Source organism: Schistocerca serialis, chromosome 8 (genome assembly GCF_023864345.2).
Source record: "Schistocerca serialis cubense isolate TAMUIC-IGC-003099 chromosome 8, iqSchSeri2.2, whole genome shotgun sequence".
In the NCBI taxonomy this organism is placed as follows: Eukaryota; Metazoa; Arthropoda; class Insecta; order Orthoptera; family Acrididae; genus Schistocerca; species Schistocerca serialis.
This window is the reverse complement of record NC_064645.1, coordinates 199,671,019-199,697,488: the sequence shown is the minus strand read 5'-3', so window position 1 is coordinate 199,697,488 and position 26,470 is coordinate 199,671,019. Positions and strand designations below refer to the sequence as shown.

The 26,470-nt window shown below is 39.3% G+C and overlaps 1 protein-coding gene and 1 long non-coding RNA gene across 2 annotated transcripts; both read left to right on the top strand.

Moving 5' to 3' along the window:
- The first annotated feature begins 1,492 nt into the window (after positions 1-1,492).
- LOC126416211 (40S ribosomal protein S20) lies at positions 1,493-4,740 on the top strand. The gene is made up of 4 exons (XM_050083802.1): positions 1,493-1,654; positions 1,745-1,844; positions 2,632-2,831; positions 4,629-4,740. Exons 1-4 carry the CDS (start codon positions 1,652-1,654, stop codon positions 4,692-4,694), a joined length of 369 nt encoding a protein of 122 aa, XP_049939759.1. The 5' UTR covers positions 1,493-1,651; the 3' UTR covers positions 4,695-4,740.
- A 595-nt stretch (positions 4,741-5,335) lies between these two features.
- Positions 5,336-20,464, top strand: LOC126416210 (uncharacterized). Its single transcript, XR_007575416.1, has 2 exons — positions 5,336-5,429; positions 16,592-20,464. It is a non-coding gene; the product is annotated as an uncharacterized LOC126416210 (long non-coding RNA).
- The last annotated feature ends 6,006 nt before the right edge of the window (positions 20,465-26,470 follow it).

Genomic DNA, 26,470 nt, shown 5'->3' with positions numbered 1-26,470 from the left:
TGTAGTGGTTGTCTTCTGAAGTTAAAGGCCCGTCCACACGCAACGATCTGTCTGCGCAAATGTCTGCGCACATCACATCTGCGCAGACAGATCGTTGCGTGTGAACATAAGATTTGCACCAACCTGAGGTGTGTGCAAACCTGGAAGTTGGAGTTGGAGGTTTGAGCGAAACCTCTCAAATCTGTCGGTTCAAACCACATCTGCGCAGACAAGTTGGAGCGTGTGGACAGGAGATCGTCGCAAATCTGGCACGAAACAGCTGTTTGCTCAGTCTAGTGTTTGTATTTGTGTGCACAGGGCATTAAAATGGCTGATACTCGTCAGTGTTCTCGAGAGTTTGTAAGTGAATTCATTGAAATATACAGAAACCACCCATGTTTGTGGAAGATTAAAAGTAAAGAATATAGTGACCGAGACAAAAAGACAGCAGCATACAATGCTCTAATTGAAAAATTGCGGGCAGTTGGCGCCTCGGCAAACAGAGAAACGGTAATAAAAAAATAATTTCGTTGCGAACTGGCGAAATTATTTGCGGCTGGATGTCGAAACTTATAATTATCTCTTAAAGCATGTAACCCCTCATATTATGAGAAAAATACTTGTACGAGAAGGGAAATTTCTCCTCATGAACGCCTGGCAGTAACATTAAGATTCCTAGCAACAGGAAGGAGCTACAATGATTTGGAATTTTCATCTGCAATATCGAAACAAGCATTGAGTGAAATAATACCCAACACATGTGAAGCTATTTACGCTTTCCTGAAAGATGAGTTCATGAAGGCAAGTCAAGTAAATTAGTCTGTCAGCGAACTGTTTACCGAAAAGAGTTATCCAAAGTTCAGAAATCTAGAAGATCTGGTGTAGGAGCAGATCAAGTATACCAGCCAACGTTATGGTATTTTTATCTACTTGGCTTTCTTAGTGATCAAGAAACGCCAAGACCAAGCAGGAGTACAATTGAAAATGAAATTGGAGTGCCAATGTGCGAGGAAATGGAACACGAGGTTATGTAAAACAAAACAGGTTCGCCCTGCAACTCTCGCAGTAAATTTACGTGACAAAACTGCTTTCGCTTCAGCAGCCACTGTCTGCACCATTTTGACCGCTTTCTCTGTTTCCTGCGGTTGGTCTGAATGTTTTTTGCAACACAAGTTGCGAACACAGACCACAACAGAACTTCCTCCATTTCTATTTTTCAAAATAACTGAATTAAATTTTGACGTTCTCGGGGAGCGTAGTCGCTTGCCACTGTTATTTCTTTTCTACACCGACAGATGGCGGGCGAGTAGTAGATTGGGGTTTGTGTCGTGTGAACACACCACATTTGCAGCGATCTTTTGCATGTACAGACATCTGCGCCGATGTCTGCGCAGACAGATCGTTGCGTGTGGACCGGGCTTAAGATTTGTCTTCGGCAAAGTGTCTACGAGGATCTCACAGATGTTCTGCCCGATTGTGTGCTTTGGTTCGCGCCATCAAGAGGGTTCTGATTGGCTGTACCCCTCCTACTACAGGAAGTGAACTGAAGTATGTAGTATGTACTCTTTCTCATGTGAAGCGTGGTTGTAGGTGGTGGTGAATCCTGGTTCAGCGCTGGTCAATTTTTGGAACGAATTGATTATCTCGACCAGGTGATCTATTAACTGCAGAAATGGTATCTATATTTCATATATCTTGTTACTGTAATTTAAATCCTCGGTATCTGATAATTTGTGATTACTTCCGTACCACGTGGTATTTACAGGCTTTCAATAAGGACCCGGACAAGCCAGGAGCGGAAGCCCCAACAATTCATCGTATCAGAATAACTCTCACGTCAAGGAATGTAAGAAGTTTAGAGAAAGGTATACTAAAATTCACTTTAAAGTCGTCAGTTGTAACTTGACTTTCATGTGATTGTGTATCGCTCAAGGATTCTATCAAACTCAAATTGCTGATAGTTTCTTCCTTTTTGTTACCGCATTCGTGGATGAGCATTTATCCAACATATTTTCTAATGTGGCCAGTATGGAACTTAATTATTCTTATCTTTAGCACTGTCAATTAGTATTTAATTTGAGTTCGTAAAAGTTGTACGTACTATGAAACAGACGTGTGTCTAAGGACGCTTAACGCATGCAACCAAAGTGATCACGATTTTTGTTTTACACTTAGTACTATAAAGCTGGCGCATTGGTACTGTTAATGTGAAGTTTCTAGTTAATTTTAGAAATATAAACTTCGGTATTGTGGTTTCACTTCAGTTGCATTGAATAGGAATTGCATTTCGTAACTTGTGCTCGGTTTGTTTTGCGGGGAGAGCTCTGGGATATCGTAAGCATAATCTTCCGTGGCGAAATTTAGTTGATTGTTTCGTTTAGCCCATCACCTTGCATTTTACATCAGGCACTCTTAAGATTTCTTGGTTGCATGGGATTGATATTGTAGCCTGCAGCCACAAGAGGTAGCTTGTACTTGCATGGAAAGGTTGTAGAGTCAGTCTATATTGTAAATTTTGACTGTATTGTATGATGCTATCATAAAAATCTTAATGATAATGGCTGATTATCTAAGGAACCTCTGATTAATGTGCGTCCTTTTTCTCGTATATTGTAGTTTATGCTGCTTATTAATTTTATCCCATCTTTTCAGTTTGCAGTGACCTAATATTTGGGGCTAAGAAGCAGAAGCTACGTGTGAAGGGTCCTGTTCGAATGCCCACTAAGATATTGAGAATTACTACTCGTAAGACCCCCTGTGGTGAAGGGTCAAAGACTTGGGACAGATTTCAAATGAGGATTCACAAAAGAGTAATTGATCTCTTTAGTCCTTCGGAAGTTGTGAAGCAGATTGTATCCTTTATCAAGCTTAAAATTCATATATATGATGTAAGGTAGCATTTTAAGATTAAGTGATTTATCTTGCTATGATGTGATATCTTAGGACACCTTATGAGATTCATGATTACATTAGAACCTCTGAGCAAGATGTGACACTTGAATTTTTCGTAGTTAATGATGCAGGCGTCATAATTAAGCAGAAATAATCACTTGTTGACACTAAAACGTGCACAAACTCATAGCTTTCAAAGCCACTGGCCCTCTCTGGCATAAGTTAAGGGGAAGGAAGAGAGGTGACGGAAAATGACAGGAGAGGACTAGGGAAAGGGATATAATTCAGAAAATTCACCCGGAGCCCTAGGTCAGAGGAGACTATTGGATGGCATGAGAAGGAAATGTTGCTTCCTGGTCTTCCCTTCTCATCCTGTCTGTTAGGTTTTGCATGACCAGGGCTCATGGGTGCCTTTTTTTTAACTGTGGCACTTTTTTAAAATGCTCTCAAGCCCTTTTTCTTCATTCCTCTTCCTTACCCTTCATCTTGTCTGCCAAGAGTCACTGGGTCAAAGAGCTTGTAAAGGTTACTTTTTTGTGTTCTACTGCTGTTTGCTGAGTAGATTTCTCTAGACTTAATAATATATTTATACTGCAGAACTGGGTTATATCTTTAGTTCAGCCTTGAGATTACCATTAGTGGTAATATAGTGACATGCAACAGTTTTTATTATGGCATTTGTGATTGTGAATTCACAAAGTTGGAATTGAGTACTATCTGTCTGATGAGAAATGTTGTTTAAACTAAAAAAATTGCAGGGGGTCTATAAATAACTGACTGAAGAACTGGTAGGCCTACATGGGGGAATTGCACACTTTCTTGTGGAACTGTTGGAGCTTATAGAAAGAGATACAATGTTTGTACTGCACCACATTGTTTACTGGTGAGGAAAGTGCCCTGTGTAACTGTGCAGTGTGGACATCAGTCTGATACTTGGCTGTCTCATTGTTCCTAATGGTGTGGTAAAAAGTGGGTGTGTGTTCAGTTATGGCTGCAGAACTGTCCTTAAAAGTGGTATTACTATTGTACGCAGATAGTATGTTGATTATATAGCATGCACTGAGGCAATCGGAAGGACATTGCTTGAATCCTGTTGAACTCGTAAATGTGTGGTGTTTGAATTAAGTTCTTGTGGCGGTGTATGAATGTAGGCAGCAAACACTTATTGTGTGCGTAGATAAACTTTCTCAGTGTTAGCACTATAAGTAATGGCAAATTTGTTGTACATGTTATTGCCTTCCAATCTAACATAGATATTGGGTGATGTCACAGTGCAGCATTTTAAAGCTGTGAGTTTAAAAGTGGGGAGGGGGCTTCCTTGTTGTGGTGTAACGAAACAGTATTTTCATATCCGGACAGTTAACTCGGTTAAGGTTAAAACGTGAAACGGTGTGGAATGTTGGTGGCAATTCATATCCACATCAATAAATTTTAGCCTGTTTTATCCTGCTAAAATTTTCAGATCTTTCATGAAGTTCAGTACACATAGTTGCATTGCCCCTTAAAAACAACCTGATATGGATTTCCAGTTTAGTTTCATCCTGTCCTTCCCACCTTTGATGGCCCGGATAGTTCTGTAGAATTTTTTCAGATTGTTTGACTGGAGGAAGCTGTGGTTTGTGGGGTAACTTCTCTTCTTCTTCTTCTTCTTCTTTTTTTTCCCCTGCTGATTGCTGTGAGACAATGCTTCTAGTTTTAGTATTTAATTTTTATGTAATGTAATAATTTGTATTATAAATTCCTTAATGGTTTTGTAGACATCAATCAGCATAGAGCCTGGTGTGGAAGTTGAAGTTACTATAGCTGATGAAGGGAAAGATTAATTGTACCTGTTCAAATGTGAAACTTCAATAAAGAATTTAAAAGTAAGTTTGTTTCTGTGTCAATTTATTGAGCCATGTAAGATTTGCCTATTCCTCAAATGGGAAAAGTTTGGTGCTGACTTGAAATCCAAAATTGATGCCTCAAATTGGTGATGTTTATTTTTATTGGGAGCTATATGTATTGGATACAAGAGGGTGGCCAGAAAACAGAACAAAATATAAAATATACTTGGTGAATCTCTGATTATTCATAGATTTTGGGCTTAGTTGAATGATTGCAGAGTTTATCAAATTTTGTCATTCTGATCTTAATGTGGAGTCTAATAGTGCAGGACTTCCAAATTAATTTTTTGGGTGTAAGTCTTTCACAGCTGCAAACGAATTGTTATGGTTGGTTCAATTCTTAGTAGTCATATATTTTCACAGATATGAGGAGAAAATTGTAGTTGAAATGTTGAAGACAATCATAAACGGTACTGTTTTTTGAATTTGTAAGTTGTAACAGTGGCTGCTATAAATTCTGTGAGTGCAAATGTGCCAGTAGCTATCAAGTTACATAACCTTGTTGTGTACAGTGACAAAAGTTAGTGCTGTTTAAATATAATGGGATTGCAGTCACTCTATCTAAAAGTTTGTGTGGTTGCTCAGGTAGTGCAAATGCTTGTGTGACAGAGCTGTTTTCCCAAACTAGCTTGCACCCAATAAAGTAGAAGGCATGGTATGTTCAGGATTGAAGTGAGTGAAGCATTAAGCATAGATTTAGGAGTAAACTTATCTTGAAAGTTAGTTTTACTAGAATAAATGGCATCTAAATTAGTTGGATTATGTGCAGATTAGGTCAAATTCCTTTTTGTTATATATTGGTCTGACATACATGCAAAACTGGTAAAAGGTAAGTTGAGTTGAAGTTTTGTTGCAGTATGGAGTATAAGGTCTTTTGCTAAAAATTTCTTGCAAATTGGAAATGTTATGTTGCCAGGGGAACTTGGTCTTGGAAACAAGCTATACTGCTTCTTGTTAAACCACTTTGGCTACACACACACACACACACACACACACACACACACACACACACTCTCTGCCTGTGTTTTCAAATCTGCACATCCAACCAATTTGTTCCACATTAATACCAAGTGTCAGTTGCTTTCCCTGGTTTGAACTTAGTTTAATCTATAATTTTCATTTCATGTTGTGTGTTTGCATTTTATATAAGATGATTATTATTTTTAAGCTCAAATTCAATGAGCCACAATAAATCAGGGCTAATGTGTCAGCTTGCATGGATTGTGAATCTGTTGATTGAAGTTGCAAGAGGTAGGACAGGCAGATACGATATTTGGCTTTGTGTAGTACACTGATCAGATTTTCTGAGTAAGACGTTTGATTTTAAATGAAGTTGAATTTGTAAAAGATAATGGAAGAATGAGGCAGCAAGACAAAAAATTAGAAAGTGCTCTGAAAATAGTCAAGTTTTAACTATGTAAGATATAATTGTGATATGCTGTGGGACAGGCCTAGCTGTTTCCACTCCTGGTGCATGCCTGCACCCAAGCAGCAGTGGGCTTACATTTAATTTGGGAGTGTGAGGGATGACTTACTAAAACTCTTGTTGAGTGGAAGACTGTCATTGATGGGATTACAATTAAGAACTGTTACTGTTCAGTTTCATTAAGTTTTTATTTTTATTCTGGAAGGTTTGTAAATTACTCAAATCATGGTGGTGACATGAACATATTCAAATATTAAACAATAACCATTGTCACTTAATTCAGTTTATACACATTGATACTTTATGGTGATATACATGCAATAACATCATTTAACTTTGTTGATGGAACATTTTAGAATACACCAAGAAGAAAGTTTGTGTGTACAAGTTGCACAAATGAGTGAGTGAACCTCTTGCCTGATGTAGTGTGACCACACTGCCAGGTCAGTTTTATGTAGGTGGGGCTATTTCTTCAGAGAATTTGAGTCTAAATTTTGGAACTGAACATGATATAACTTTCAGCTGGATATCAAATTGTGGGTCTCAGGTCCAGCCGAAAGTGATTACATGGTATCCAAAAGGGAAAAATGCAAAAAATCTTGTTTTGAGGCATACTAACTTTTGTAACCTTCTTGAAAACTTAAGGCATTGTTACTGAACTGTTGTTGGTCGCATGTGTCACCAGTCCCAAGTCTGGAATTTGCTATGTTCTAAAAATGAAGTTGGTTTTTCCTTAGATTGGTGAGACATAGGACTGCCAGGTTTATGTAATGGATAAACACACTGACACGAGGCTGCAGTAGTCACAGAACTTTGCACCTAATGGAGTGTGCCCAGCCATGGCCACACTGCTAGGCCAAATGTTAAGAAATCCTATTAAATATTTTACTCCAGTTTTGCTTCACATGACCCTTGTGGATCAATTAAAAGAAGTCTAGGGTGTCTGCAGGTGTAAAGTCTGTAATGTGTGAACACAGGATGCTGACTGCTTCAGGTAACATATGAGAATTGAGGACCACTTGTATACAAATGGTAAACTATAAACAAGAAAGAAAACTGTTGCGTATGCTAAACTTCCAGTAGGTAAGTAGAACTGAGATGCAGTTATCAGTACACAGTACACCTGGTGAATATGGGCTGAACTGTTTGTTGCAGAATGTGACTGCCTTCACTTGCTGCAGTTTCACACATTGCACCAGTTTCAGGACTCCAGTAACACTCCTGGAATCGTGTCCATTATTATCCGCACTGTTATGCCGTGGTCGGTTGATGAATTCTGTGTCAATCCCAAACGTTTCGTCCCATCTGCAGAGGACATCAAGGGGGGTCTGTAGCTCAATGGAAGGTCCAACACACTCACTGGCTCGCTACTGACTGCCCCCAAATTCTGTGTCCACGGGCTCCCGCGCCGAGGCATGACATCACGTGTTTTGAAAATGTCAGTGCAATTGTCCACTGCCATCGATCGCCGTTGCCATCACCCAGTGGTGGACGGGTGGTACAAAGCAACACTGGCATCCATATACCATTTAATTTCACGCCCTCCTCCTTCCGATTGAAATTATTAGGTTGTTTGGAGATTTCGATTGCCTCCCTGTAGAGCCTTTCGTAATATCCACTTGTGGCCGCTAGTACTTGCGTCTCCTCGAAACAAATATGTTGGCTACCTGGCTGGAAAGCATGCTCTGCAACAGCTGATCGTTCAGTTTCTCCTCTTCTACAATTGCGCTTGTGCTCTTCCAAACGTTTTGAAACAGTTCTTTTAGTGGTACCCACATAAACATGTCCACAGCTGCATGGGACCCTATACACTCCATCTTTTTCCAATGGTTTAAAAGCGTCCTAGGCAGGCTTAAGGTATTCCTGTATCTTCCTGGTGGGCTTGTAAATCACGGTAATATTCCGCTTCGTCAATGTCCTCCCTATTCTTTCCGTTACAGTTTTAACACGTGGCAGGAAAACTTTAGATTTTGCAGTAGCCTGTACGTCACTATGGTTTGTGTGGCTATCTCAATGCATGTCTAATTCGGCAGACGAATATCTGTTCTTCATTAGTGCATTGCGGAGATGTTCCGTCTCAGCGTCGAGCAACTCAGGTTCACAAATATTTCTAGCTCTGTCCGCTAACATCTTGATAACACCCTGCTTCTGTTGTGGGTGGTGGTTCGAATCCCAGTGCAAATAACGGTGCATGTGCGTGGGTTTGCGGTATACTGAGTGGCCCAAACTACCATTTTCGTTTCTAAAAACAAGCGCATCGAGGAAATGTAAATTGCCGTCTACTACCTCCTCCATTGTCAACTGAATTCTAGAGTTTATACTACTCAGATGTTCGTGGAACCGGCTTAGTTCCTCCCTGCCATGTCTCCACAGCACAAACGTGTCATCCACATATCGGAACAATATGTGGTTTTTTGCTGGCAGTACCTAAGGCCTGTTCTTCGAATTTCTCCATAAAGAAGTTTGCAATTACGGGACTTAGGGGGGCTTCCCATAGCCACACCATCCTTTTGTCCATAAACCTGTTCATTCCACTTAGAGTATGGGGTCGTCAAACACTTCGTAGGAGGGTGTGAAATTAAACGGTATATGGATGCCAGTGTTGAGAAGTGTACCACCCGCCCACCGCTGGGTGATGGCAACGGCGATCTACAGCAGCGGACAATTGCACTGACATTTTCAAAACACGCGACATCATGCCTTGGCGCGGGAGCCCATGGACACGGAATTTGGCGGCAGTCAGTAGCGAGCCAGTGGGTGTGTTGGACCTTCCATCGAGCTACAGACCCCCTTGAAGATGTCCTCCGCAGACGGGGACGAAATGTTGGGAATTAACACAGAATTCGTCAACCGACCACGGTGTAACAGCCCGGATAATTATAATGGACATGACATTTCCGGCCGTGAAAGTCTACATTTTAGTACTCCTGGAATCCTTTCAACAATTGTCATCTTTTAACTTGTGTAATTGCCTGGTAGTGGGCTTTTTATTTCCACACAATGGACCATGAGATTGCACCTCATTTCATTTGTATTAGTGTCAGCACCATCATGAAGTACAAAATAATGCACTGAACTGCTAGAAATCTACAGCAAGAACTGTAATAAGCCACAACTATGACCAACATTAAACTGAAAATACACTGTCAATCCAAGGTCTCATTTATAGACAATGTTCATCCAGTGTTAACTAAGCTGCATGTGACCGTTGTGGACATGCTATCCAAAGGTATACTGTATTAGAATTCTGCTTGAGGCAGCCTCGTGCATCTAGGTGCATCTACAATCTCTAGACATGCAAAAATGGATATGTTGCGTGTCTTTAAAATTGGTAATGAGACCATTCCTAGAAAACATGTCAATGACATTGTTAAGAATACTGTTTGCCATTTCTTCTGTTATATTTATGCTTGGTTTGATTACAATACTAGTGTCATCTGCAAAAAGAACTAATTATGCTTGTTGTATATTATATAGAAGATTGTTGTTGCATGAGGAACAATGATGGACCTAAGATTGAGTCTTGGAAATCCCATATTTGATTTCTTCCCTGTCAGATCAATATCCCCTGATTGCATTGGTTGAACTACTAAGTACAACTCTTTCTCCATTGGCTGGCAGTACCATCAGTTACATAAAAATCTGTTTGTTTAGGAAGACATTGTGATGCACACAGCCTTAGGTAGGTCACAGAAAATGCATAATGGCTCTGCTTTGTTATTTAATTCTTGTAAAATTTGGTGAGTGTTTTGAAAATGGCATTCTCAGTAGAGCAACTCCTCTTTAAATCTACACTGTGGTTTACTGAAGATAGTTGTTTCTCAGATAGAAACAATTCTAAAATACATCACCATTTCAAATATTTTGGAAAATGTCAGTAGTGAAACCAGTTGATAGTTATTGACATTTCTCCTATTGCCTTTCTTATTGAGTATCTGGTAATAACATATTCCAGTCTCTTAGGAAAATTAATGCGGGAATGCAGTGCAGTGACATAAGTGTTTCACTGCTCAATGCACATCACTGCTGTTGAGTGAGGGAACTTACGGATAACAGGAGGAGGTGGGAAGCAATATGGGATGTGTGTTCCAGTGAAGCAATGAAAAGGTGTGGGGATCAGTTTCCCATAACACAAGCAATTTATTAGGTCAGACAAGCTACTACATACTATTTAAACAAAAATGTATGAAGAAAAAAATATATCTGCACAAACTTGAGACATTGTTTGCATAGCTGATGTACTTAGTTCATTGGCTCCAGCACAGAAAAAAAAAACATGTTTAATTCATAGGTAGAAGTTTACCTCTCATAGAGGCCATGGGAAACAGCGAATAAAAGTAAAAGAAGTGCAGTGACTGGGCACCATCGCTTGTTTAGGAAGGTTCAGAACCATGTGAGAATTAAATGGTATGGTCCATCTGGATGCTTGGCACTGCACTTGGAATTAAGAGCCTTCATAATTGGAAGGTGGGCACTCCAAAGCAAGAGGAATGATAAAGAATATGCGGTGCACAAACAAAAGCTGTGGGAAAGCAACAGGTCCTGCTTGGAAAGCTGTGGCCCTCACTGAATCTACTTTACCATATAATTAGTCTTTACTTCTTGCCTATGTTCATTCAATAAAACATGAAAAAAAATTAAGAACTACTATTCACAAAAAATTTTAATACTAGTACCGAAGGGAACTCTGTATTTGATATACTGGAACACTACTGTAAAGAGAAAGGTCATTCCTCTGGATAACACTGTGTCTGATGCTACCAATAGTGTTCTGGCAATGGTTGTGCAGTATTGTGGATTGATTTCATATTTCAAAAAGGCAGATCCAAATGTAGTTCCCAAGCTCTGTATAATGCGCCTACAGCATTTGATTGCAAAAATCCTTATTGGTTGCCTTCACTGCTCACTGCAGTATTTGATAACAGCAGTTAACAAGATCAGAAGTAATGCTCTAAATGATAAAACTGTTTTGTGATGAAAAATGATAAAGATACAATCATTTACTGTCACATACAGAAATTTATAGGCTGTCAAAGGGTAGCTGCCGAAAAAAGTTTCATGACTTCATTGACTCAGCTATCACATTTGTTGAGCACATAATGAGTCTTGTGCTACAAAGAGCATGCAGTTTGCTTGTCTGTGTGTTGAATGCATGTACTCTTACTAGAACAAGAGCTCAAGCTCGAAAGCTACTGCTAACTGTTTTCTATAATGTGTTTCTGTGTGCCACACATCTATCCCCTGTAGGTAAGGTGTCGCATTTCCCCTATTTTTCATACTCCTTAGGAAAGAATTTATTGAAATTTTGAAATGATATAACTTATTTAATTGAGTTATATAATAAATTTAATGAAATGAATCTACAGCTGCAAGATCATTTGCTTTTGATCAAAACAAAGCAATTATTTTTGCCAAAACTTGCCTTGTTCAAACAAAATTTATGTTGTAAAACTAATTGTATCACTTTCAAATCTTTCCTGTGTGGGAAGAAATGCCATTTCGAAGCACTTAAATGCAGACTTTACAACTAGATTTCAGAAGTTTGTAACATGAACATTCCAGATTTAGTGGTAGAACCTTTCTCAAGTGCACAAACATCAGCATTATTACAACAGGAGAAAATGTTAGAATTGTTAACAAATGAAGAGCTAAAATTAAAAGTAAAAGATGGATAGCAAGAATTTTTGCTTCAATTAAAAATTAATAGTATTATATCCAGCTTCACGGGGTGCAGCAAGTAAGTTTTACACTGCATTCCCATCATCATATTTAGGAGAAAGAGGGTATAAGGTAGTCAGTAATTTACTGACAAAGAAAGGAAACAGATTTTCAGTATTGGAACTTGGCAATTTAAGATTGGTAATGACTAATTTGACATCAAATATGGAAAAAATTTGCGTTACTGCATGATGTGCAGACCTCTCACTAATAATGTTATATTATTTTTTAATAATACATATTTGTTAATCATGTTGGGGTAAAACAAGCCAATGTTGTTAACATATTTTAATTAAGTAATATTAAAAATCTGCCCTTTCTTTCTCTTCACCCAGAGGAATACCATCAAATCACTGTCAGAAAACTATGAGTTAGCCTATCTTATTGATTCCAAGAAAAGCAGTCTGTGTGTTTTTTTCTGGGAAGGGGATGGTGAGTATTCTGCCCCCCCCACCCCCCTCCCCAAAAAATAGGGTGCAGCAGACCAGGAAAGGCTGTGAACCTACAATGTATTTTGTCAACACTTCCAGTAATAAGTACGTCATGGGAACTCATAGGCATAGTGATTCATATTGCCGGGACTTTCAGCAATTTATGATGGCCTGCCCTGCTGTACAAAAGAACTAAAGAGATGCTCAGCCCCCAAGATTATTGCACAAAGTGGTGAAACTGTAATGTCTTCATGAAGAAAATAGTGAAAAACACCACCAAAAGTTATTAAGGTGATCTATTTGCAGTTTAGAGTTCTAGGATGTTGGCGTAGAAGAAATATGGAACCAGCTTCATGATATGCACCAGAGGCTGCACTGCTTACCCATAATCCTCTAGTTATAGTGGTTGGCAACATAAAATCTTGCGACATCCTTCACACTTGTACACTGCCTAATACCAAAATCCTTGGCTTGTGACAGTGGACAAGGTGATCCTTCCAGCTTGTTATGGAACAAAATGACCCCTTGTGTTGAGACACTTTCCTGCTGTTTCCCCTAGCTGTAGGTGATGCTGACGGACATCACCAGCAGCTATCACACCGCGCAACAGTGGTTCCTTCTCACTGTGCATGCTCTATACAAGGCTGTTCAAAAGGTATCTGACTTTTCACTGATGAGTGGCCATCTTTGAAGTGGTTTTTATCCCATTGCTTCATTTCCAAACACTTGCCAAATGTTGCATATTATTTCAACTTAAAAATTGTCAGGCTTAAAAAAATTGTTGGAACAATATTGTTTTACCCATAACACAAAAAATCAGTCTTAACTCAGATAAAATTGTGTGAAACTAATGACCTTCAAAGTAGTCCCTTCACCTTCTGCACACTATTCCAAATGCTATTGCCACTGCTGGAAGCATCGCTGGGAAGCCTTTTTTGGTATGGTGCACAGCTGTTCCATCGAATTCTGCATGATGTCTTCTCTGTTCTGAAATTTGGTCTCTTTCAGAGTCTTTCTCAGTTTAAGGAAAAGACTGAAGGCACTCAGTGCTATGTCAGGAGAATAGGGAGGCTGACAAACCTCGGTCATGTTGTGTCTGGCCAAAATACTCTGAATTAACTGGGAATGATGAGTGGGTGTAATACAGTGGTGAAAGTGCCAACTGCCTGGTACCCACGAGTCCGGCTGTCTGCATTTCACTACTTCATGAAGATGACACAGAGCCTATTGGTAGTACTCCTTATTGACACTATTAGCTTCTGGGATGTGTTCATAGTGGACCACACCACTGAAGTCAAAAAAGACAGTCAGCATGAGTTTCACTTTGCTGCAGATCCGTCTTGCTTTTCTTTGGTTCTTGTAGATGATTGATGCTTCCACTGCGATGGCAGGAAATTTGTTACTGGGTCATACCCATAATCCCAGGACTCACCACCAGTGATCACTCTGTCAAGAAAGTTGGGACTGCTGTTCACAATATCCAGGACGTCCTGTATGATCTCTGAAAAAAGTTGTTTATGTCAGTTGTTAGCAACTTTGGCACAAATTTTGCTGATATCCTCCTGAGGTCCATACATTCCATTAAAATAGAATGAATTGACCCAGTATCAATTTTAACCTCATCTGCAGATTCTGAACTAAGGTCCTTATGTGAGCAATAACCACGTCATTTGTGGATCTTGTGAGGGCCTAAATGAATGAGCTTCACTCTTCACTGATGAGTGGCCATCTTTGAAGGGGTATTTATCCCATTGCTTCATTTCCAAACACTTGCCAAATTGTTTCAGCCTGAAAATTGTCAGGCTTAAAACAAAATTTGTTGGAATAATATTGTTTTACCCACAACACAAAATCTGACACCTATTACTTCCATGTGTTCACTTGTTAACTGCTAGCCAGTGACCAGTTGTCTCTGCAGTCATGAAAAAATTCAGGTATGCACACTACATACATCTACAAACATGAGAGCATGTGCACCCTGATACCATTTTAGATATCAATCCCTTGTACATTGAGATGCAGATGCAATTGTTTCCTTTCAAGTACTCCTGATACGCACCGGCTTTGTTTTCTAGATGTAGTACCGGAGTACAACCTCTGTCCATATGGCCTGTCCTTGCTATATTCCTAATTTTCTCATAAACTTTGCTCCAGTGATTAATAAGTCGGGCTGAAAATCTGCAAGCACATTCAGCCACTAAATTTTGATGAATTATTGTTTTGTGATCATCTTCATCTAAACTGATTATGGAAATCTGACTTTGAAAGTGACCTACAGTTTCTATTAGCAATTTGCAATTTGATAGCAATGATAAATCTCCATTTGAATTGCACAAAATGTAACCTGCCTCTGTAAACTGAAGAGTGAGCACCATACTAGTGTAGAGCAGCACAAGTTTCCCACCTAACAGTGTAGTGCAGAATGTGGTAGTTTGTGTCAGTTCTGATTATGTATGTTTATTACATTATTTGTATTAGTGTTAATGCATATGATGGAAAAATACAGACTCCCTGGACATATCTGTGCACTGCATTGCCTCTGATTAAAGATGCATTGCAAAAAGGTCTATAGCTTTGGGAAACAGCATGTAGGTGTTCGTTGTAACATAGCTGCTCATTTTTCAATTTGTCAACTGACTGTAGTTGTATACTGATAGATAATGTATTCATAAAACAAGCAGAAGTTAAGTACACATACGCTTATTGTGTGGTACGTGGATTGTTAAATCATGATGCACAGTTAGTTACATTACGTAACTTTGCCACATTTAGAGTCAAGAAACACTCAAATGAGGGCAATTAATGACTAAACGATGTAAAATTTGTGGGGAAAGCTTACAAAATGTTGACAGGGGAAAGGTTTTAGAATGAGCCTAATACCACTAAGCAGTGTAAATATATATTTTTTGAACTGTTTGGAAAAAGGTTGAAAGGCAATAAACAAGTCACTTGGTAGTGTTCAAAGAAACCTTAAATTACAACAGGTATCAAGAGTACCTTGAGAACAAAAGAGAGAAATGCATGAAATAGCCAGAAAAATTGAGAATCCTGAAGTACTTTGATATTACAAACAGTTCTGTAATATTTTAAGACAATTAGAAAAAAAAATCAGGAGTACAATACAAAGTTCCACTGCAGTCCCTAAGTAAAGACGCCACTTCCTGCTGATGCCGGTGGTAGTCACTGGCGGCTTCACGTTGCGCCAGCAACTGGCAGTATGTTGTGTAATCGTATTGCTGGGGATAATAATTGTCAAATAAAAGTGAATCAAAGTAAAGTGACGTTAGATGGGTGTAACTCAGATTGTTAAAAAAAAATCAATGTGAACTTAACTCTTTTTTGTTGCTCCACTGCCATTGATTCTTCCTGTAAATTTCTTAAGTGATAGCAGCCAGAGAACACCATGATACTCTAATAATATGAAAATTCAAAGGAAATTTCAAGTGTACACAAATTTATTTGACAATATAGCACAGAGTTTGGCTCAAAATCTCACACTGTACTGGGTCTCTTGCACAGATTCTCATGGGTCTTATTTACTCTCACTAACAATTCAAACATTATTGCCTATAATAATTTCATTAATTACAATCACTGAAGACGTTCAGAATTAAAGAAAATGTTATCATTCACAGATTACAACTGAAATATGTGAAATAGGGTACAAGATCAAATGCATATTCATTGTTTTCACGGGAAAATAAGTGAAATTATTCAAATGAACAATGCTGATTACATTTTTCTTAATTGCACTGAAGCTGCATTATCCCAAGTATTCCTACCATGTTTCCTGCTTCACATATGAGTATATTATTTTTCAGTGTAAATGGAATTTCAATATATACTCCAGTATCCTGATAAAACACTTTGTTTACATTGTCATTTACTTCTGTATTGTGAATTATAGTAATTATGAAGTAATTAGATGCTGTTATCTTAAACAACAGTGTAGCAAATTTACAGTAAGACAAATAGAGTTGTTAAAGGTTTCTAAAATTATTATATTCGATGCATATTTCGTCATCCAATTGTTTTTAAATGAAAAGTCCTAATTATAATAAAAAAAATCAATGATACATATTCCTACCAACAGATGGACGTAATATTAGCTAACACTTTGCCTTGAAGTTGTTGAATATCACATTTCAGAGCTCAAAAGGTGAAATTATAGATGTGGGTCCTATCTAAGGATTTAATGATTAAATATGTGATCCAAATTAGCTTCAAAATCTTATGAAAAATGGGCTGTTACGTTTCAGGTAGTATGACATTGCTGATTCTGATGATTTCCTTATCAAGAGTTCTGTTTGATCGACCACTACTGTGGGTGGCGACTGCCTCAGATGACAAAGGACTGAACTGGCCTGATACACCTTGGTGCTGTCCTAAATACCCTGGCAGTGCCAGGGTACAACTGGATTTATTTCTGGCCATGTGACTCCATGGAAGCAAGCAGGGCCAGCAGGCTCTGGTGGTGTTCACAATGCTGCCTTGGGGCTCAGTGTTGTGTGACGTCCCCTGTTCACTGTGTAGGCTGCTTGAATATTGATGGTGTGAGAGAGGTTGCCGGTAGAGAGAGAAAATCGTCCCTACACAGCACACATTTGTCAGGAATTGATAGATCAGTCACTAAAATAAAGTCAGTATGGAATATTGTTGGCACTGGGACAGGAAAAAAAGCCTTGTGAGTCTATTTCTGTTCAAGGGAAAGGCAGCACTGTTAAAAGGCAGTTCATGTATAGTTGATATTTTTAATAACTTCTTTTGTAAATTAAGTAAAAAAACTGGTGCCAGAAATTGAGAAAACAGTTCACTGAAAAAGCAGTATGGAGGAAATTTATGGAAATGAAGGTTTCTCACACATCGTTGTTTGAAATAAGGAATATCAACATGATTCTCAAATGTAATAGTTTTTATGGAGTTATCTCCAATAAGACACAAAAACATGGGGAGGCTATAACATGTAATATTTCAGACACTTGTTTAATGCATCATTTATTCAGGGTATTTTCCCAGGTGGATTAAAATATGCCATTGTTAGATGCCACCATAAAGGTGATTTCAGTCATAAATAATGGAAGGTTGTCCCCTACCTGTGCAGGAAAATGATACTTAGTCAATTATAGTTTGGATATCAAACGAGCTGCTCTACTGAGACAGCTACTTATACTCTTACTGAGCACAGTGTGAGAAATGACGTTTTAATATCATATATGGCTCAGCACATGCTAGTTTAGTTCCTATTTTAGGAACAGTACGCTGGAAGTTACACTAACATTGCTAAGATGTTCGCCAAATACAAACACGCACCCCACATCATCAGCATGGGAAGAAATCATAGTGGCCATTCCACAGTCTCCATTCATGAATGCATTACTATTCTTGGCTCTATGTTAACTGTGGGAATTGCACAAAAATAAAAATATCACTGGCTCTCAACGGAGACACATGCAAGTAGTAGGTGATGTATCTTCACTGTATCACAATATTGTGTGTGCTTATTTAGATACGGGTTGTGTTATTATACATAGTACATCCCTTGTATAGTGTGGCCTATGATGATCATGTTTATGTTCAATTCGAGACGTATACAGTTACCACACAGCTGCGATGCTGCTGTCATGTCCCCATTATGCTGCACCTTCCACAGCAGTGATACCTGGGGTTATAGATAACACCCTCAAGCATCTCAAGGTATCACGACAATACTCTGACAGTGAAAAATGGTGCTGAGAAGTGGAGTGCATTGGCCAACCTGCTCTGCAATTACACAGTGGACTTTGCTCTACTCACAAACCAGGTTACTTCCATGCCACATCAATCTGACTGGTCAGATTCACATTTCCTCTCTTTGGCTGAAAGGTCATCTGCGATGCACATGAATTCAATCACTCCAGGCCTCATGCAGCTGGCTGCATTGTCTACCAGCTTGCTTACTATGGATCGCGACATGCCACATATGGAGCTTAATTGCACCGTCATTCTTCCTCTACAGATGTCACAGTGGCAACCTACTGGACTCGAGACTCATCTTAAGCTGACACCATTTTGGCTGGATCAATTAAGTCTGTGGTTCACCATTGTGAAAAGCATTTTTGCTTTGAGCAACATCATCAGTGACTGCACAAGATTGAACATGTGGGTACAATTAGCAATATCATCTTAGCCTCACCCTTGGACAAATACTGTAAAAACAGCACTCACCTGTCACCTCACCCACTCCCTGGAAGAATAGTTATGCTGCAACATCTACAATGAACAGTTAAAGGACAAGACTCAATCACAGCTATTATGTCGGTTATGCACTCACATTGATTTGCATCTTGTTTCCAATCACATACTATGGACTTGATGGGTCATCAGGCTGCTCGCCGCAAGTTCAACTGGTCACAGTCACCTATGAGCAAGAGTAATTAGATGCACACTGCATTCTTACAGATAGAATATTTTCCATCCTTCAACATCAATAATGTAATAAGAACACAGACAACAATGACACTGCATGTTACTTGCAACCACAGTGGGAGCACAACCGACCTCCCACATACCATAAGCTGAGCTGATATCACCTGGCCTTTGCTGATCCTGATGTCACCACTGATAGCCAGAATGACAACAAATCTCCTTCCACCTTCTGTGCCACACCCACACTTGTGCTGATCCACTTCTGCTGGTACCACACATGATTCAGTGACTCTTCCTGGTACTGTCGCCTGCCATGTGACTTCCCAAATTCTATGGATGATTCACAGGAGGTGCACTGAACCATGCAGGATATCTGAGCCATCTAGACACTCAGAACTCTGATGATGACTCTCTCCTGCCTCATTTTCATCATGACAACAGACTCTTCATTCTCAATCCCATCAGCGGCCAACACTTCCTTGTTGACTCCAGCTCAGAAACCATCCCTGATGCCCAACAGCTCAGTTGTCCAGCTTCACACAGCAAATGACTCAATAATCTGAGTCTATGGATTGCAGACCTGTATGGTGGACTTGGGTTTTGATGACATTTCCAAATTGACATTTGTTGTTGCTGTTGTTAGTGAGCCAGTACTTGATGTACACGTCCTTCAAAACTTCTGTTTGTTTCCTGATCTATTTGGCAGTGTTTTGACTCACACTGTTAGTGGCCACACTGTCACAGGTGTCAGCGGCCATGCCCCCTTGGCGGCAGAGCTGGGACTGCCCACTTAACGTAACAGCTTCTGCCACTTACCATAACACCCAATGCCACTGACCAGTACCTTCAGAACTGCCTTCATGCCATCGATCACATTAAAAAACGAGAGCAACAGTATTTCAGCACGCACATGATGGACATCCAGTTGCAACATGAAAGTAATGCCATCCACTGCAGAATTCACAAAGTTGTGGAGGAACTCCACATGGCTTGGTGCTGTCTTGACCAGCTTTATTGGCTGCCTCCATCCAGTTCTGATGTACCCTCTGTCTCTCCACATTGACCTGACCCTCAAGTTCGTTTGCCATCTGTGGATACATCTGGTACATCTAGAGCATCGTCACCATGTAGCATTACTTTTCCTCAACAGTAGTTGTTGATACTAGTGTTACTTTTCGAATTTTGGACAGGCTAATATTATCTCAGTTGCTTTTCTGAAAAATCTCATATAATTTTGTACACAGTATGTTATATTTCAAGCTAGAATTTATGAAAAGGAATTACTTTATAAAATATTTTAGTTTCAATGTTATAATCGATAAGTACTAGTTCTGAATGTACAGCTAAAATTATTTTTTTCTAGAAGCATTTGAAATTATGAATTATTTGCATACGTACTTAAAATTTCTATTATTAATTACACAACCCTTTTTTTTGCATTTACTATGTTTATTTCTGGATTCATATATGAAATAATAATTGAAATTAATTGTGTTATGAAAACTAGTAGGAATTTCTTTTTTTAAGAAAAATTGTAAACCCTTTGTAATATTGTTATTTTTGCAGAGTGAGAGAGTCATGAGCTTGCCTCTGATGTGATCAGATGTGTTTTTGTATAATAGTGTGAATAATGTAATTTCAGCTTTGTTTGTGTGAAAAACCAAAATACTGTAAGATATACTAAAATGTGAGAAAATCTGTGGAAAATATATTTATTTAAAAAATGCTGGGATAACAATCTTCAGATTTATTTAGTTCAAACCAACCATGATGATCTGATGTCAGATTTTCAGCTTCAAGAATCAGACCCCTAGACAAGAACTGGAGCTGTGTCAACATGACAAGCTAAGTAAAGTTGAAAGTCTTTGTAATCTTCACTTCTCTCAAATCTTCATAAAAATTTTGGTTATTAATTACCTGAAATGGGCATTGTTTAATTTGGACAGTAGGTGGAAGAAGGAAGGAGGGGGAAGGGGAGATTACAAGTGTGGGTGTCATCCGTGATTAATTGACTAATAATGAAGTTTTGTCTGTTGCAGAAATTGTTTTGTTTTGTTGATTTGTGAAATTTATATACAAATTATTTTTCGATGACATGGAGCAAAACTGAATTCTGTCCAACAAAGAATGTTTATACCAACAGTAATGATACACTACCAGTAATGATGGACCGGATATAATGAAAGTGAGGAGGACTGTACAACTGCAACCAGGGACATCAAAAAGGAAAGATAAATACAAATTATTTGTGAAGTTAATTTGTTTGTGGACTCATGTGCTTGTTAACAAAGTGAATAGGGAGGAAAGCAAAACTGAGTTAGAAATGAAAGCTACAGGACCCAGTAAGGGCATCTTTGAGCCGAGTGAAATCGTAGACAGTAAAGAAGCAGTAAAAACTGATGTTTTGCAGTTAATTTTGGAAAAGCTAGAGGAAATGAAGACAGATAACAATAGCATACACTCCTGGAAATGGAAAAAAGAACACATTGACACCGGTGTGTCAGACCCACCATACTTGCTCCGGACACTGCGAGAGGGCTGTACAAGCAATGATCACACGCACGGCACAGCGGACACACCAGGAACCGCGGTGTTGGCCGCCGAATGGCGCTAGCTGCGCAGCATTTGTGCACCGCCGCTGTCAGTGTCAGCCAGTTTGCCGTGGCATACGGAGCTCCATCGCAGTCTTTAACACTGGTAGCATGCCGCGACAGCGTGGACGTGAACCGTATGTGCAGCTGACGGACTTTGAACGAGGGCGTATAGTGGGCATGCGGGAGGCCGGGTGGACGTACCGCCGAATTGCTCAACACGTGGGGCGTGAGGTCTCCACAGTACATCGATGTTGTCGCCAGTGGTCGGCGGAAGGTGCACGTGCCCGTCGACCTGGGACCGGACTGCAGCGACGCACGGATGCACGCCAAGACCGTAGGATCCTACGCAGTGCCGTAGGGGACCGCACCGCCACTTCCCAGCAAATTAGGGACACTGTTGCTCCTGGGGTATCGGCGAGGACCATTCGCAACTGTCTCCATGAAGCTGGGCTACGGTCCCGCACACCGTTAGGCCGTCTTCCGCTCACGCCCCAACATCGTGCAGCCCGCCTCCAGTGGTGTCGCGACAGGCGTGAATGGAGGGACGAATGGAGATGTGTCGTCTTCAGCGATGAGAGTCGCTTCTGCCTTGGTGCCAATGATGGTCGTATGCGTGTTTGGCGCCGTGCAGGTGAGCGCCACAATCAGGACTGCATACGACCGAGGCACACAGGGCCAACACCCGGCATCATGGTGTGGGGAGCGATCTCCTACACTGGCCGTACACCACTGGTGATCGTCGAGGGGACACTGAATAGTGCACGGTACATCCAAACCGTCATCGAACCCATCGTTCTACCATTCCTAGACCGGCAAGGGAACTTGCTGTTCCAACTGGACAATGCACGTCCGCATGTATCCCGTGCCACCCAACGTGCTCTAGAAGGTGTAAGTCAACTACCCTGGCCAGCAAGATCTCCGGATCTGTCCCCCATTGAGCATGTTTGGGACTGGATGAAGCGTCGTCTCACGCGGTCTGCACGTCCAGCACGAACGCTGATCCAACTGAGGCGCGAGGTGGAAATGGTATGGCAAGCCGTTCCACAGGACTACATCCAGCATCTCTACGATCGTCTCCATGGGAGAATAGCAGCCTGCATTGCTGCGAAAGGTGGATATACACTGTACTAGTGCCGACATTGTGCATGCTCTGTTGCCTGTGTCTGTGTGCCTGTGGTTCTGTCAGTGTGATCATGTGATGTATCTGACCCCAGCAATGTGTCAATAAAGTTTCCCCTTCCTGGGACAATGAATTCACGGTGTTCTTATTTCAATTTCCAGGAGTGTATTTAGTACAGTTAATGATCAGGTAATTGAAATAAGAAGAGATAATGACAGCAAATTTACTTCACTACAAGAACAATTAAATGACTTGAAAACTGAAAACAATAGTAAAATAGACAGGGTACAAGATCAGACAGGTCAACTTAGTAATCAAGTTTCAGAGTTAAAAATTGAGTTATCAGAGGGGTCAAAAAGTGTGAATGAAAAAGTCGATGTTTTACAAAATAAATTTATTGTTTTAGAAAATGAGTTTGTAGCTCAGTCTGCAAAACAATTACAGAATATTGATGACCTCAGAATTGAAAAGAAGGCTATAGTGGAAAAACTGTGAGTTGGGAACTACCAGTCAACAAAATGTCACCAGTTTAAACCAAAAAATTTTAAATGTAGAAAACAATTTGCAAAATAATGTATAAATCAAAGTTTTGAGTAGGGGAAACATAACAAGCACAGGACCCCTAAATTACACTTGCAATTAGACAATAATAACGGTGTCATTGATAAGGTACATGTATCTTAAATTGAACAGAAAGAATATCAGATTTCTCATTTATGTTTTGACTGAAAGTTTTGGAATATAATGTTTAATTATGGTGGTATAAGTGCTAATCACAAACCAAAATGTGAGAGTAGTGAGAATTTTGGTGTACTATGTGCTAATGATTTCTTCTCTTGGGCGGAAAACAATGTTGGTGATGTATGTAAATCAGGTGATGATTGTGTTGCCTCTGAACTAGGTGGTATTTTTGATGTAGATGTGAATGAGAGCTGTGAAGTAATTAAGGTTGGTAAGTCTGAGACTGGTGACTTATTGCAAATGAATGTGGATGAGGTAAGTGACTTTGATGGAGATGAGACATGTCTTGTCAGTGATGTTACTCGTGAAGTAATTTTGGAGGAATATGGTGGTGATGATGAGTATCAGGTATTTGTGGAGTTCAAGAGTAATGAAGTTTCCGATTTATTTGTAACTGATGTTGACAAAACAGGTAATGTAAGTGATGTATGTGATGTTGTAAGTGAAGATCATGGAAGACCAGTCCAGTCAAACAGTTTTTCATTATTGTCATGCAGAGTAATGATCCAAACAATGAAGATGAGGTATCTGTGAGCCTGGAGAATAAAGATGAAAACTTTTTAAGCTTGTTTGGGACCATATTGGTTATCACTTAGGTTAGTCAACATTTGTATCCCAATTGGTGGAGTGAAATGAAAGAGAATCTAAGCAAGAAGTGTAATTTTGACAATAAGATGTTTCGTGTTCCTTGTGTAATAAGTGATGCTAGTTGTGCCATGTGATCTTTTCATTTTGTTCAATCTTTACCTGACAACGTGAGTAATCAAAGTAATTTTATGATACCAGTAAAGTTGATAAAACCTTGTGAAGACAGTGTGGATGGAGTATTTGACGAAATTGAAAGTGATATTTTGCATGAAGTTCTGACAACAGAGAGGATGATTCAGATTTTGAGTGTCCTTACATTAAAATTAAGATTGATCAGTGGGAAGGCAACTGTTTGATTGATACAGGTAGCCAGATTTGTGGTATATCTGAACAATTTAGAGACAAGATCAAGAGGAGCTACAGTTAAGCAAAGCAAATTGGTAAAATCTCAGGGACTTTTAACTTTTAGTATAGAAGACAAGACCTTTGAACTTGATGCTTAGTGATCCCTAGTCTGGAAGAAAATATAATTCTTGGTGTGGATTGGATAGTGAAAGTTGAGGCTTGTTTTGGATGGAGTGCTAAAGAATTGTTTATATTCTAACCTAAAAGTAATACTTATGTGAAAACTAATTTCTGTACTTTAAACTGTGGGAAATGTAATTATTTGCAAAACATTGTGATCCAAGGTGAGTACCATATGTTTTATGATGATATAAATTTTGATGAGATTGAGTATCAGGATTTTGAAAGTGTAGTAGGTTCTAAAGTGAGAGAAACTAAAACTCTTACTGGCCAGCAAAAGGAAGAACTTAGGAATTTGTTATTGGAGTTTAGAAATGTGTTCAGTGAAAGACAAGGGAAAGTGAAGGCTATCAGTGCATGCTTTACCTTAGAGATCATCAATGTTCTTTCTCAAGCCATATGGTATGCAGTTTTCAAAAAGGAAATGTCGAGAAGGAAATTTAGAAGATAGAAACATGGGAAGTAATTGAAAGAAGCGGGAGTGCTTACAATAATCCTTTGGTTGTGATAAGTAAGAGAAATGGTGGAGTGAGAATTGTTTTGGACTCTAGACATCTTAATAAATTTCTTATCAGAGATAATGACCATCCTGAGAACATGGACAAGGTGTTACACAAATCTGATTATGTAAAATACATAAGTAGCTTGTACTTCATCTCCGAATTTCGCCACATGCCACTTGAAATTAATTCTAGAAAGTATACTGCATTTTTGTATGGAGGTAAGTGTTTTCAGTACTGTGTTGTGCCATTTGGGCTAAATGTATCTATAGCTGAATTCATAAGAGCTCTTGATTCTGTTTTGGGAAGTGAAGTGAGTTCAAAATTAATTCTGTATGTCAATGGTATTTTGGTCACTGAAAAGACTTGGGAACAACATTTGAATCTGTTAAGAGATGTGTTTTCAAAATTGGAGTCAGGAGGTACGACTTTGAAATTAGGAAAGTGTAAATTTGGTGTGGAAGAAGTAAAATTTTTATGACATATTATATCTGAGAAAGGAACTGCACCTGATAAAGAGAAACTTGGTGCTATTGCTAATTTTCCTGCTCCTCACAACAAAAAACAGATTAAATCATTTTTTGGGTTAACTGGATTCTATAGAAAATTTTGTAGCAGCCCAGACTTTGAATGCTTCATGCCTGTATGAACTTTTGAAGAAAAATACTGTTTGGGATTGGAATCAGGAATGTCAGGATGTTTTCAATGAGATCAAAGGACAGTTGTGTCAAAGTCAGATATCGTTCACACCAGATTTGTCTCTTCCTTTTTGTATTATGACAGACAGTAGTGATGTTGGTTTGAATACTCATTTATTTCAGGAAGCTGAAGTTGAAGGTGTTATTGAACATAGATCTTTTGCTTTTGCTAGTAGAGTATTACAGAAGCATGAAAAGTCATACACTGTAACTGAGAAAGAACTTTTGTCTGTACATTGGGCATTCAACAAGTTTAAAAATTGTTTACTAAGTCACAAAGTCATCATCTATACTCATCAGAAAGCATTATGTTATCTCCAGGAGTGTAAGCTGTATCATAATAGAATTACTCGTTGGGCCTTGTTTTTACAGTAGTTCAATAATGAAATCAGGTACATCAAGGACACAGAAAATGTAGTTGCTAATATTCTGTCTAGGCTACCTTTAGGGAGTGACTCATCTAACAACTTTGGAGAAGGAGAGAAAGAGTTTAAAATTATGTACTTGAGAGGTGTGAAAGAGGAGAAAGAGATCTCGAAAATTTGCAAAGACATCCACAGGTATCAAGGTTAAGAGCATGTTGGATAAGAAAGGAAGAGAAAAGACTGAACAGTATTATAAGATACACACTGGTATTTTATTCGGGAGACATAAAACTGACCCAGATGATTGGAAACTATGTTAGTTGGAACAATGTATTGATGCTTTAATTACTTATACACATGAGAGTTTTGGTCATTGTGGATAAAGCTCATGGTCTTGGGGCTAGCGTTGCTGCCGCTGGATCACGGGGTCCTGGGTTTGATTCCCGGCTGGCTTGGGGATTTTCTCTGCCGGGGGGCTGGGTGTTTGCATTGCCCACATCATTTGTGAACGTGGCAAGATTGGACTGCGTAAAGCTTGGGACAGTGTACGGGCATTGATAACCATGCAGTTGAGTGTCCCACAAGCTAAACATCATTGTGGA

Excerpts from the sequence above, each read along its gene's own strand:
- LOC126416211 (XM_050083802.1), top strand. Across the intron at positions 1,845-2,631 it reads TGTAAGAAGTTTAGAGAAAG|TTTGCAGTGACCTAATATTT; the intron begins GTATACTAAAAT and ends CCATCTTTTCAG. Across the intron at positions 2,832-4,628 it reads CGGAAGTTGTGAAGCAGATT|ACATCAATCAGCATAGAGCC; the intron begins GTATCCTTTATC and ends ATGGTTTTGTAG.